Source organism: Salmo trutta, chromosome 23 (genome assembly GCF_901001165.1).
Source record: "Salmo trutta chromosome 23, fSalTru1.1, whole genome shotgun sequence".
NCBI classification, from domain to species: Eukaryota; Metazoa; Chordata; class Actinopteri; order Salmoniformes; family Salmonidae; genus Salmo; species Salmo trutta.
In genome coordinates this window covers 39748390-39762646 of record NC_042979.1, presented here as the reverse complement: position 1 = coordinate 39762646, position 14257 = coordinate 39748390, and the positions used below count along the sequence as shown (strand labels likewise).

The 14257-nt window shown below is 44.8% G+C and overlaps 2 protein-coding genes across 3 annotated transcripts in view; one reads left to right on the top strand and one right to left on the bottom strand.

Moving 5' to 3' along the window:
- The window catches only part of LOC115160034 (zinc finger protein OZF), a 51321-nt gene that overhangs the window by 30082 nt on the left and 6982 nt on the right, over positions 1–14257 (bottom strand). The window lies entirely within an intron of this gene.
- Positions 2337–4603, top strand: LOC115160039 (GTPase IMAP family member 7-like). 2 transcript variants are annotated; one of them, XM_029710290.1, is made up of 3 exons: positions 2337–2511; positions 3450–3964; positions 4077–4212. In XM_029710290.1, the coding sequence occupies exons 1-3, from the start codon at positions 2487–2489 to the stop codon at positions 4110–4112; spliced, it is 576 nt and encodes a 191-aa protein (XP_029566150.1). In that variant the 5' UTR covers positions 2337–2486; the 3' UTR covers positions 4113–4212. The 2 variants fall into 2 exon arrangements, with proteins under 2 accessions (XP_029566150.1, XP_029566149.1); XM_029710289.1 differs by having other exon boundaries at positions 2369–2511; positions 3450–4603.

Below are 14257 nucleotides of genomic sequence, written 5' to 3'. Positions count from 1 at the left end.
CAGGACGGACCAGGATGGGGAGACCCACTGGAGGCCTGGACCGAGGAGGAGGCACAGGATAAACCGGGCTGTGGGGGAGCACTGGAGTTCTGGTATGTACGCTCGACATGCTTACTCCAGGCTGAATGCCCACTTTGGCCCGGCACGGGCGGAGAGCAGGCATTGGGCGAACTGGACCCTCCCAGCGCTCTGGAGACACAGTGCGCAACGCCGGCGCAGGATAACCTGGACCGAGGAGGCGCACTGGAGACCAGACGCGCTGAGCTGGCACAACCCGTCCTGGCTCGATGCCTGCTCTCGCATGGCAACTGGGGGGGCTGGCATGTAGCGCTCCGGGCTATCAACGCGTACTGGGGACACCGTGCGCTTTACCGCATAACACGGTGCCTGACCAGTACTGCGTTGCCTCCTGTAAGCACGGGGAGTTGGCCCAGAATTAAATCCTGGCTCTGCCACACTCGCCGTGTGCCCCCCCAAAAAAATTTTTGGGGGCTGCCTCTCGTGTCCGTCACGCTCCCTTGCCTCGTACCAGCGCCTCTCAGCTATCGCCGCCTCGATCTCCCACTGCGGGCGGCGATACTCCCCAGCTTGAGCCCATATTCCACCTTCATCCAGTAATTCCTCCCATCTCCAGGAATCTTGAACGTTCCTCTCCATTTTTTCCAACGTCCATGAGTCCCGATAGATCTTCTCCTGGTTCTTCTCCTTCCTCCGCTGCTTGGTCCGTTTTTTGGTGGGGGTTTCTGTAACGCCTGTTAGACCAAGGTGCAGCGGAGGATGTGTATTCATTATTAACGATTTTAATGAACATAAACACTCTATACAAAACACGAAAAGAAACGACAGCAAACAGTCCTGTCTGGTCCCAAAATGAACACCACAGAAAACAATCCCCCACAAAACCCAAAGGAAAAACATGCTCCTTATGTGTGACTCCCAATCAACAACAACGAACTTCAGCTGTGCCTGATTGGGAGCCACACACGGCCCAAAACAAAGAAATACAAAAATCCTAGAAAAAGAACATAGAACGCCCACCCAATGTAACACCCTGGCCTAACCAAAATAAAGAACAAAAAACCCCTCTCTATGGCCAGGGCGTTACACTTCACCGAGAGTAGTTCTCAATTTCCCACGTCATAGTTCCTCTCAGCGGGATTAAGACAACGGAAAGGAAATGGCAGGGATCCTGCTTTTGGTCCTGAGCAGAACGCTGGGACAGGACGGACCCGACGTCCGAGGCATCGACCTCCACCACGAACTGACGGGACGGGTCCGGATGGATTAAGATGTGAGCTGTAGTGTACCGAAGCTTGAGGTTTGAGAATGCCCGGTCAGCTGCTGGAGACCATGTGAACGGAACCTTGGGAGAGGTGAGTGCTGAGAGAGGGGAAGCCAGGGTGCTGTAAACCAGGGTGCTGTAACCCTGGCTGAAGCGGCGGTAGAAACCCCAGGAAATGTTGCACTCTGGATGTGGGTTGAGGCCAATCCACCACCACTGTCACCTTGTCAGAGTCCATCTGAATATTTTCACCATCCAGGTCCCTTTTGTTTTAGTCACACACCGATGTCACAGAGGAAGATAACTTAGACGTAAAAACGTTTTCTCCCAGGATGGTGTTTTGCCTGAAACGAGCACACATTATACAGAAACACACTTATTTTGCATAACGGTAACATTTACATAAGCTGAAGTTTTTGAAGATAAAACATTTTAGGTGCTGGGTGCAGTTGATTCTAGGCTAATTGTAAAATAATATCATACTTTATATACTTTACAAAACATACAATAGGTTTGAATTTAATGTGCAACAAACAAAAAATAAATGTGCTCACGATAATCTACTTGATAAAATAAAGGTTTAATAATGGCAAATAAATAAACCCCCCAAAAAGAGGGAAAGGAGGTTACGAACATAAGAGAAAGTCAACTAACATGATTTACTTCAAACGTCTCATTTGGAAAAGGCCCAAAGGATTGATTGTATGTAGAGTATCAAACTTACTGTTTTCACAACTCCATATGTGTAGTTCCCTATCAGAATCATAACTCAAATAATGTAATCATAGTTTAGTATTAAACAAATAACAGTTATAGAAACACAGACATGTTTAAGACTCTTGAAATGAACCATTGGATTAAATTGTTTTGGCAAGATTAAATTGATAAGCCTATTGAAACTGATTATTGATTAGGCCTATTGAAATTCTGTAGGCTGTTAGAAAGGAGGGAGGAGGGAGGGGATACCTAGTCAGTTACACAACTGAATGCATTCAACTGAAATGAGTCATCCCCATTTAACCCAACCCCTCTGAGGGGAGGTGTTTTACGCTGAGTTGCAACATGCAATCATCCAACCAAAATGTGTTTAGGGCCCTCATGGCTAGAGCCCGCCCTGCACACAAGGCTATAGAGACAGTAATGATTCGTTAGATCACTCTAAAATCAAACAAACACAGCACATGACAGACGGCACAGCTCAAACATGAGTTCCCTGGATAATCAGATGGGTAAGTACACTCAGTTAATAGTATATTAACGTTCTTGTTGTATATATGATACTTGTATGAAAGGAAGTTAAATGTAATAATATCATCAACTAGAATTGGTATTTATATCAGTAGACTACTGTAGTGCAAACCCATCAGGTCAATGCAATAATACTTTATATATTTTGTTCAGTTATCGTTAAACGGGTCAATGTACACAAAGTATGCTCCTTTATACTAACTTTTCATTCAACTAACAGTAAACATGTAGAAATACTGCTGTCAAACATACAGTATATTAAGTATATCCAATATAGCTAAATTCAAATTACTTTATTGTGAAATGTCAGATCTTCTTTTGTGGTTGACACAATCAATAATAAATACAGAGACACTCACTGTTCATCAACAAGTACATCCGTTCATAATGGGGTCTCTGTGCGATATCTATTAATACATGAGCTTGTTTTCTTATGAGGGTGCTGTCCACAAACAGGAAATGATTACCCTCTTAAGTGAAACATTCAAGTTGATTATTTTGTTTATTAATAAATAACGAACTGAACTGAAACACAAGCCAGTACCCAGTTGCCAGCTTTTCATTGTTTTTCTCTTTTTTCTAAGTAAATGTGTCGGGTTAAAAAGGACACCATCAGCTGCATGTTTAATTAGCACAGGTCTCTTAGTTTCCTGCACATTTGTTTTTCTGCATATGTATTGAGTTTGATATTGTGAGGCTCACAATTATTTGATTGGACATGTCATGTGATTGAGCGGGCTCTACCTGGAATATCAGAAGAATAATATGACTCAAAGTAACATCACATGAATCTATGGTCAATAAAATATACTGTAGCCAAAAGGACAATGCAAATTGATCGAAATCTTGAAAAGGTGTAAACATTGCAAACATGCAAATCTGTGCCAATAGTGAAGAACTTGCCTTTGTCACCCAACAGAGCAGCCAAACCAAAAAGATGAGCTGAGGATTGTTTTGGTTGGGAAGACTGGAGTTGGGAAGAGTGCAGTAGGAAACACCATCCTGGGAGAAAGTGCATTCATGTCTAAGTTATCTTCCTCCTCTGTGACATTGGCGTGTGACAAAAACAAAAAGGACATGGATGGGCAAAAAATTGCTGTCATCGACACTCCAGGCTTGTTCGACACCAAATCTACCCAAGAGGAGATACTGAACGAGATCAAAAAGTGCATCACTTTCTCTGCTCCTGGTCCCCATGCGTTCCTGATTGTGATCCAGCTGGGTAGATTCACAGACGAGGAGAAAGAGGCGGTGAACATCCTCCAGCAGATCTTTGGCAAAGAGGCAGAAAAGTACACCATAGTGCTTTTCACTCGTGAAGATGATCTACAGGGAGAAAGTATTGAATCATTCATTATGGGAAGTGAAGTTAGTGCAGATTTAAAAACCTTGGTCTTTGAAGCATGCCATGGGAGATATCATGCCTTCAACAACAGAGACCCTAATAATCGCTCTCAGGTCTCTGAGCTGCTTGAGAAGATCAACAACATGACCATAATGGATGGAAGACAGCACTACTACACCAACAAAATGTTCCAAGAGGCTGAGAGAGCGATTGAGGAGGAGAAAGATAGGATTCTGAAAGAGAATGGAAATAAGACATGGATAGAAACTGAAGCACTGAAAGGTAAATATGGAGGAATTGCCCTGGATCGAGCAATCAAGGAGCTGACGCAAAAAAAGGAGAGAGCTGCAAGAGAGATAGCTGAGAAAAAAAATTGCATATTTGAAAGCAGCTGGCTTCACTCTTGTTGGAGTGACTTTTGGAGCCCTCACGAAAGGAACCTGCAATGTACAATGACAGACAACAGTTTTGCCTGACTTAGTGTTTGCTGAAACAAGCACAAATTATACAGAAACACACTTATTTTGCATAACGGGATACATTTACATAGGCTTAAGTTTTTGAAGATAAAACATTTTAGGTGATGGGTGCAGTTGATTCTAGGCAAATTGTAAAATAACATCATACTTTGTATACTGTCCAGATGTATCTATTTTTTCATGTTCATTCAAATTTCACAGCTATATCCAGATATATTCTATTTTTTTTAATATACAATACCTACTGTAGTTGTCATTTTTCATTTTAGAGTGTCAGTGTCAGGTTTTGCGGCCGGAGTCCGCACCTTGGGGGGGGGGGGGTACTGTAACGCCCTGGCCATAGAGAGGGGTTTTTGTTCTTTATTTTGGTTAGGCCAGGGTGTTACATTGGGTGGGCGTTCTATGTTCCTTATTCTATGTTTTTGTATTTCTTTGTTTTGGGCCGTGTGTGGCTCCCAATCAGGCACAGCTGAAGCTCGTTGTTGCTGATTGGGAGTCACACATAAGGAGCATGTTTTTCCTTTGGGTTTTGTGGGTAATTGTTTCTGTTAGTGTTTTGCACCTGACAGGACTGTTTGGCTGTCGGTTTTCTTGTTTTGTTTTGTATAGTGTTCTTTCTGTAATTAAAATAATGATGAAGACTAACTCCGCTGCACCTTGGTCTACTCTCTCTCACGACAGCCCTTACAGAATTACCCACCACAAGAAGACCAAGCAGCGGAGAAGAGGGCAGATGGAAGTCCAGGAGGACTATAGGAAGCAGCGCGCTTGGGAGGAGATGGCATCCTGGTCGCTGGAAGTATTGGAGGCAAGAATAGACTGGACTTGGGAACAGCTATTTGACCATTGCAGCAACCTGCCGGGGAAGCAGGTGGAGGTGAAGAGGCAGCCCCAAAAATTATTTTTTGGGGGGGGGCACACGGGGAGATTGGCGGAGTCAGGCGTTAGACCTGAGCCAACTCCCCGTGCTTACCGGAAGCGGCGTGGTACTGGTCAGGCGCCGTGTTATGCGGTGGAGCACATGGTGTCTCCAATGCGCGCTCATAGCCCGGTGCGCTACATCCCAGCCCCCCGCAAGTGCCATGCGAGGATGGAACCAGAGCCAGTCGGGGTGAAGTTGGAGGTGAGCGAAGGGAGTGAAGCAGAGACAGTGAAGGAGTTGATGGGGAGATTGGAGGAGAGAGATATGAGAGAGCTGCTGTGTTGGTGCATGAGGCACGACATTCGCCCTACGGAGCGTGTCCTCGAGTTGATGTCACCTGAGTCAGCTCTCCATACTCGTCCTGAGGTGCGTGCTAGCCGTCTGGTGAAGACTGTGCCAGCACCAGGCCTCCTGTGCACCTCTCCAGCCCTGCACGTCCTGTGCCTGCGCCCAGAACCAGGCCTCCTGCATGTCTTCCCAGCCTGGTGAGTCCTGTGCCTGCGCCCAAAGCCAGGCCTCCTGCATGTCTCCCCAGCCTGGTGAGTCCTGTGCCTCCTCCTCGGACCAGACCTCCAGTGGGTCTCCCCAGCCTGGTTTATCCTGTGCCTCCTTCTTGGACCAGGCCTCCAGTGGGTCTCCCCATCCTGGTCCGTCCTGTGCCACCTCCCAGGACTAGGCCTCCAGTGGGTCTCGCCAGTCCGGAGCCGCCAGAGCCGCCCGCCAGTCCGGAGCCGCCAGAGCCACCCGCCAGTCCGGAGCCGCCAGAGCCGCCCGCCAGTCCGGAGCCGCCAGAGCCGCCCGCCAGTCCGGAGCCGCCAGAGCCGCCCGCCAGTCCGGAGCCGCCAGAGCCGCCCGCCAGTCCGGAGCCGCCAGAGCCGCCCGCCAGTCCGGAGCCGCCAGAGCCGCCCGCCAGTCCGGAGCCGCCAGAGTGGCCCGCCTGTCCGGAGCCGCCAGAGTGGCCCGCCTGTCCGGATCTGCCAGAGTGGCCCGCCTGTCCGGATCTGCCAGAGTGGCCCGCCTGTCCGGATCTGCCAGAGTGTCCCGCCTGTCCGGATCTGCCAGAATGGCCCACCAGCCGGGCGCAGCCAGGGTCGTCCGCCAGCCGGGCGTAGCCATCGCCGCCCGCCAGCCGGGCGCAGCCAGGGTCATCCGCCAGTCGGGCGCAGCCATCGCCACCCGCCAGCCGGGCGCAGCAAGGGACACCCGCCAGCCGGGCGCAGCCATCGCCGCCCGCCAGCCGGGCGCAGCCAGGGTCGTCCGCCAGCCGGGCGCAACAAGGGTCGCCCGCTAGCCGGGCGAAGTCAGGGTCGCCCACCAGACCTTCGGCGCGGCCAGGTGCACCACCTAAGAGGGCGACGCCAAGGGTGGAACAGAGGCCACGTCCCGCACCTGAGCCGCCGCCGTAAGAAGGCCCATCCGGACCTTCCCCTTCAGTGTCAGGTTTTGCGGCCGGAGTCCGCACCTTTGGGGGGGGGGGGGGTACTGTAACGCCCTGGCCATAGAGAGGGGTTTTTTGTTTCCTTATTTTGGTTAGGCCAGGGTGTTACATTGGGTGGGCATTCTATGTTCTTTTTCTATGTTTTTGTATTTCTTTGTTTTGGGCCATGTGTGGCTCCCAATCAGGCACAGCTGAAGTTCATTGTTGTTGATTGGGAGTCACACATAAGGAGCATGTGTTTCCTTTGGGTTTTGTGGGGGATTGTTTCTGTTTAGTGTTTTGCACCTGACAGGACTGTTTGGCTGTCGGTTTCCTTGTTTTGTTTTTGTATAGTGTTCTTGCTTAATTAAATTCAAAGATGAACACATCCCCCGCTGCGTATTGGTCCACGTTCTCAGACGATGACTTCTCTGTTTCGTCTGACGAAGAAGACAGCCGTTACAGAATCTCAATAGTTGTATAAGAACTTGTTAGGCACTTTATTAGGCTACACCCTAACAGCATTGTTAATAAGCATTCTTAAAACACCGACACAAATGTTCCAACCCTGATTGATTGACTACTGGCTCTTTGTCACCTGAAACACAACATTGCGTGCAGTTCTGCATCCTCCTCACAAACAAAGTGAAACTAGGCCTGCAGTCGTGGCAAAAAAAATAATATTAATTTTCAAAGTCTGCTGCCTCAGTTTGTATGTTGTCAATTTGCATATACTCCAGAATGTTATGAAGAGTGATCAGATGAATTGCAATTAATTGCAAAGTCCCTGTTTGTCATGCAAATGAACTGAATCCCCCAAAAACATTTCCACTGCATTTCAGCCCTGCCACAAAAGGACCAGCTGACATCATGTCAGTGCTTTTCTCGTTAACACAGGTGTGAGTGTTGATGAGGACAAGGCTGGAGATCACTCTGTCATGCTGATTGAGTTTGAATAACAGACGGGAAGCTTCAAAAGGAGGGTGGTGCTTGGAATCACTGTTCTTCCTCGGTCAACCATGGTTAACTGCAAGGAAATACGTGCCGTCATCATTGCTTTGCACAAAAAGGGCTTCACAGGCAAGGATATGGCTGTCAGTAGAACTTCAAGGAGAGTGGTTCAATTGTTGTGAAGGCGGCTTCAGGGCGATCAAGAAAGTCCAGCAAGCGCCAGGACCATCTCCTAAAGTTGATTCAGCTGCGGGGTCGGGGCACCACCAGTACAGAGCTGGCTCAGGAATGGCAGCAGGCAGGTGTGAGTGCATCTGCACGCACAGTGAGGCAAAGACTTTTGGAGGATGGCCTGGTGTGAAGAAGGGCAGCAAAGAAGCCACTTCTCTCCAGGAAAAGCATCAGGGACAGACTGATATTCTACAAAAAGTACAGGGATTGGACTGCTGAGGACTGGGGTAAAGTAATTTTCTCTGATGAATCCCCTTTCTGATTGTTTGGGGCATCCGGAAAAAAGCTTGCCCGGAGAAGACAAGGTGAGCGCTACCATCAGTCCTGTGTCATGCCAACAGTAAAGCATCCTGAGACCATTCATGTGTGGGGTTGCTTCTCAGCCAAGTGAGTGGGCACACTCACAGTTTTGCCTAAGAACACAGCCATGAATAAAGAATGGTACCAACACATCCTCCGAGAGCAACTTCTCCCAACCATCCAGGAACAGTTTGGTGACGATCAATGCCTATTCCAGCATGATGGAGCACCTTGCCATAAGGCAAAAGTGATAACTAAGTGTCTCGGGGAACAAAACATTGATATTTTGGGTCCATGGCGAGGAAACTCCCCAGACCTTAATCCCGTTGAGAACTTTGGTCAATCCTCAAGAGGCGGGTGGACAAACAAAAACCCACAAATTCTGACAAACTCCAAGCATTGATTAAGCAAGAATGGGCTGCCATCAGTCAGGATGTGGCCCAGAAGTTAATTGACAGCATGCCAGGGCGGATTGCAGAGGTCTTGAAAAAGAAGGGTCAACACTGCAAATATTGAGTCTTTGCATCAACTTCATGTAATTGTCAATAAAAGCCTTTGACACTTACTGTATGAAATGCTTGTAATTATACTTCAGTATTCCATAGTAAGATCTGACAAAAATATCTAAAGACACTGAAGCAGCAAACTTTGTGGAAATTAATATTTGTGTCATTTTCAAAACTTTTGGCCACGACTGTATACTTGAAAGGGCTGAATACGTGTTTTCACAGCAGCTATGAAGCAGACATTGGCTAGCTAGCCACCTCCAATAATTAACATAATGTCATTTCAAAAAAGAACAGTTGTTGTTTTACATGACAGGCCCTCAGGATGCAAATGTTTATTCTTGTCCAGGGCTGACACATCTGATTCAACTAAAGAATGCAAGTAGGAGAACAGTTCATATTTGTCATTCAAAAGGAATGTGGCCCAATAGAAAAATCTGACAAAACTACTAATTTACGGAATCTATTTATATGTATAAAATAGATAAGGCCTAGGTAATATTAGGAGAACAAAACATTGGAATGCTTTATTGAATAAGGCATGGTTTGAATTGCTCCATTTCACTGTCATTAAAATGGAAAAAGCAAAACAGCAGTTCAATTTGGATCCAGGCTATAGTTTAAAGAAAATAAAATTATATATAAGAGTTAAGCAACTCGGACAATGATAATCACCTATATAGTTTACCAACTCCCCAAAGGGAGCACGTTTTCTTAGAGCATTGATAGCATGCAGGTCTCCGGACCGAGACATTGGGGGTTCGATTCCACCTTCTGACAGATCAATCTCCCTCCTTTCCATTACAATACTTTATGGAGTATATTTCAAGTAAGCATTTCATTGGACGGTGTATACCATGTGTATCCTGTACATACAAATAATAAAACTTGAAACTAGTGTATTCCTCATTGTTTTCAAGTTTTGCAGAACTAAAATAAACTTTGATAAAAAAAATATGTTACAACAATTCTACATAACAGCAGCTTATGAGCTTGGTGTAGGCACAGAATTATTCACCACCATATTACAGTACATGTTGTAAAAAATATCCAATTAAACAATATACTGTATATAGAAAAATCGAGTGTACAAAACATTAAGAACATCTGCTCTTTCCATGACAGACCAGGTGGGTCCTGCTTTTAATTACGTTTAGCTTATAAACGCTTCATAAAGACTTCATAATGCCTTCATAAGCACCACATACATGTTTTACAAAGCATTTATAACCGTGTCATGCTTAAAAAAGTGTTCATAATTGCAGCCTAACTGTGTGACATAATCACCAATGTCAAATGTGACATAAGCCACTATGTCGATTATGATATAAGCATGTGCTTTATAACGGATGAAATGTTGTGCTCATAGCTGCAGAAAGTAGTCTGGGGGTGCTGCAATGGGAGGGGGGGCGGGGGGGTTGCCTGTGCTGCAGATGGCTGTCTCAGTCCGGTAATACAGGACTTTTAAAGACTTTTAAATATACTTTCGTGATATTTGTTTTCATAACATTTATTTTTTTCTTGTGATTTTTCAGGGAGTGCTGCAGCACCCTCAGCACCCCTACTTCCCGCAGCTATGGTTGTGCTGAAGGATGGCATATGCTCTAAAGCACTGGTTCTCAATCTTGGTCATGGGGACCCAAAGGGGTGCACATTTTTGTTTTTTCCCTAGCACTACACAGCTGATTCAAATGATCAACTCATAAAAAGCCTTTTTGTGCTAGGGCAAAAACTGATTGAGGATTGAGAACTTCTGCTCTAAAGTGTTGTCATGTTAGTCATGTACATTACACCTAATCTCGTTCACAGACACTTCCACCCAAACACACGGAAGGTTTGGTGGACCAATGCATCAAACTTGGCCTTGATTAGTTCGGCTTAGGTTTCAAATCAAATTTTAAGAAAATAAATTGTGGACATAGGCAGGGTTTAGCCATAATTATGACTTTTTGACTGTGTTTAGTGACTATGACAAATACTTTAGTCAGTAAGGTCACACCTATAGCATTCTATGGTCACTCCCACTAAGGCCAACTTTGAATGGTTGATATCCCAGGCTTGTGTATGCAATAGCCTGGGGACAACGTTACATAAAGAAATACTTACCTTGATGAAAGCCCCCAACCTAAAGAAATTGATAGTGTCTTTCTTCTGAAATCAAGTTACTTGTTCCTCAGTACACAAACACAACAAAAACGAGCCCTATCGCGCGGTGCTGGGCCCAATCAGGTCTTTGAGACATTCACCCACTCCTCCGCTAAAAGATCAGCCACAAAATATTGGCACCAGTCTAACAGGTTGTAATCAAGCTTTGCAGGTCCATCAACTCATTTAAATACCTCTCACAACCTACAGTAACCTGTGGATCATGAGAGAACCTTAAATCAGCATTACATGAATAGCTTATTTAATGACACTTCATGTAGTGTCCCGTAATACTTAGTTTGAAGTGAGACACCTTCGGTCTTTCATAACAAATACATAAAGACTCTATATCACATGGCGCTGTACTTACTATAAAGTTAAACACCTTTGGTCATTCATAGCACATACATAAAGGCTTAATGATGTAAACACAAAGGTATTAACACTTAGTGATAATTCCTTAACAGCTTAAACAAATAAACATTAAAGACATGTTTAAACCATACTGTAACGACCCTGCCCAGGGTCATTACAATACTTTTTTATTTTACCTTTATTTAACTAGGCAAGTCAGTTAAGAACAAATTCTTATTTACTTATTTCCTTTTATTTGTCCATTTTTAAAACAATACAAAATTAATGAAGTTTCAAAAAGCCTGCAATGCAATTCCATTGAACATTACACAGGGCTGTGAATAGTGTAGCTTGACCCTGAGCTGGTGGATGAATGGTTTATTGCCTCTCTTATTGCCTCTCTTAACAAAAAGAGTTAGCAGGTCTGTTAGGAAATGCCTTTGTCACACCATCTGGATAAGGGCATTTCTGTGCTGTGCCAGAAACTGTAAATGGAAAGATGGGAAACTCCATTCAATTAGTATTATTATATTTGTCTGTCATTTACTAATCTCATGACGTGACTATGAGACATAGCTGTATCTTGGGGATTTGTAATTAGCTGAACCTGCTAACTAGCTAAATTTCGGCTAGCTAGTAATTGATGTGAACCTAACAAAATTATTTGAATTAACGATTAAGGTTGCTACAGTATGTAATCTACACCAACACTTAACTATAACAAACTCATTTAAATTACAATAAATAAAGGTTAACTTGTTTTTCGCTGTCCAATGGCAGCAGAAGTGGGGATTTGATTTGTGAACTCATCACATGATTAACATCTCGTCAGCAACACAATAAAAAACTTCCGGGTCAAGGAATTTCGAAAATGTTCAAAATAAAAGCCCCCCACGTAATTGTAGAAGTGTCAAAACCATTCATGATATATTAAAAATAATTGTTAAACATTAACAGTGATTCATATTTGTTCATATTTAAGTGACATTTGCATTCAACTTGGGTTTTAAAACATGTTCCAAGGTCAAATAAATGTCCCCAATGTGAATCACTGTATATCGAATAGATATTGGCTTAGAGCAAGAACGATTCTGGGTGCCCCAGTAAAAGTACTGTAGTGTGGCTGGCCTTTTACTCCCATATTCCAATTGCGGCCGAATCACATCACATGTGAGCTTACTGCACGACAGAAAACCCGCTAACCAAACAACAGTGCAGGGCATGCTCACTGAATTAAAGGATAACTACATAAACAATATACGATTCATAAATTTTTCCCAGACCTCAAAAGTCATTCCCTGATGTGGTTTAAGCATTGTGAACAACGAAAATCCATTTTTGTTATTTTTATGGAATGGAAGTAGGCAAAAAAAAACGGATTTTAAAAGGCCCTACCAACGTTTTTTGCTGTGCATGACTGCACTTTAGAGTGTGTGTCATCTTGCAGCACAGCATTTTGGGGGAAATTGAGGTCAGGTCCATTATTGACTATGCACCTAAGTGGGAAAGAGGTTGTGCCATGCTAGAAATGTTTTAGTAAAATATAATATATACAATTTAGCGGACACTTATCCAAAGCAACTTACAGTCATGCGTGAATACATTTTTACATATGGTTGGTCCCAGGAATTGAACCCAGGCATTACAACTCAATATTAGTTTGTGTCTTTGTGACATCAGCTGATGTAAAAATGGCTTTATAAATAAATGTAATTGATTGGAAGGTGTTCTTAATGTTTTTAACACTCAGTGTATAAGCCATAATAAGGGTGCACGACTCCAGTCCTTGAGGACTGAACATTATGCTGGTTTGTGTTCTTTTTTAATAACAGTTTTATATGAACTTGGTTGAACTCAACTAATATCAACTTATTCAAATAAAAGGTAAACCAACAGGAGTGAAATTTCAGTTGAGGACTGGAGATGAACCAAAATAGGAAAAGTAAGCAAACAGCAAACATGAGATGATCCTAGTGTGCTGGTTTCTTGTTACCCTTCTTTTCTCCAGGGGATGCGAGCCCTTCTCAACTTGACCACAAAGAACCCAACATCCACCGGCAGACTGAGGATGAAGCACGTCATGAGGAAGACGAGCAACAGCGCACTTCGTGCATTTCTTCTGCCTCATCAAAGCTCCCTGTGAATGAGACCACCAGCTTTAGCCTCTTTCCCTCATATCTATGTCTGGCTTACACAGTGGTGCCTAAACATACATGAGACATAACAGGATCAGTATGCATGGAGGGAGTCTGAGATGAATAGTAAGTCTTACCTACAGCACTGGTCAGGGGCGGACTGGGAAAAGAAAATACACACCAGCCCACATCACTGCATGCGCTGACAACCCCCTCCCACCCCCAACCTACACACCCTACTTACACATGCAGTACTGTTGACACATTTACATTTACGTCATTTAGCAGACGCTCTTATCCAGAGCGACTTACAAATTGGTGCGTTCACCTTATGATATCCAGTGGAACAACCACTTTACAATAGTACATCTATATCTTTTTGGGGGGGGAGGGTAGGGGGGAGGGTTAGAAGGATTACTTAATCCTATCCCAGGTATTCCTTAAAGAGGTGGGGTTTCAGGTGTCTCCGGAAGGTGGTGATTGACTCCGCTGTCCTGGCGTCGTGAGGGAGCTTGTTCTACCATTGGGGTGCCAGAGCAGCGAACAGTTTTGACTGGGCTGAGCGGGAACTGTGCTTCCGCAGAGGTAGGGAGGCGAGCAGGCCAGAGGTGGATGAACGCAGTGCCCTTCTTTGGGTGTAGGGACTGATCAGAGCCTGAAGGTACGGAGGTGCCGTTCCCCTCACAGCTCCGTAGGCAAGCACCATGGTCTTGTAGCAGATGCGAGCTTCAACTGGACACAACAGTTACAGTAGAGCGTTTCTGTACCAGTGACTGGTGAGACATGGTCCTCCTCCTCTTTTTTATCTTGCTCATGATAAAAAATACAATATGTAAAAACACCACTAGAGATACACAGCTGTAACTGGAGATACAACTCACCACTATAAGTGTTCCTCTGCTCTAGCCATTTGGTTGGCCTCCCTGTTGTTCTGTCTCACTG

Coding starts and splice junctions, on each gene's coding strand:
- LOC115160039 (XM_029710289.1), top strand. CDS start 2,487: ATGAGTTCCCTGGATAATCAGATGG. Junction 2,512..3,449: donor TTCCCTGGATAATCAGATGG/GTAAGTACACTC, acceptor GTCACCCAACAG/AGCAGCCAAACCAAAAAGAT.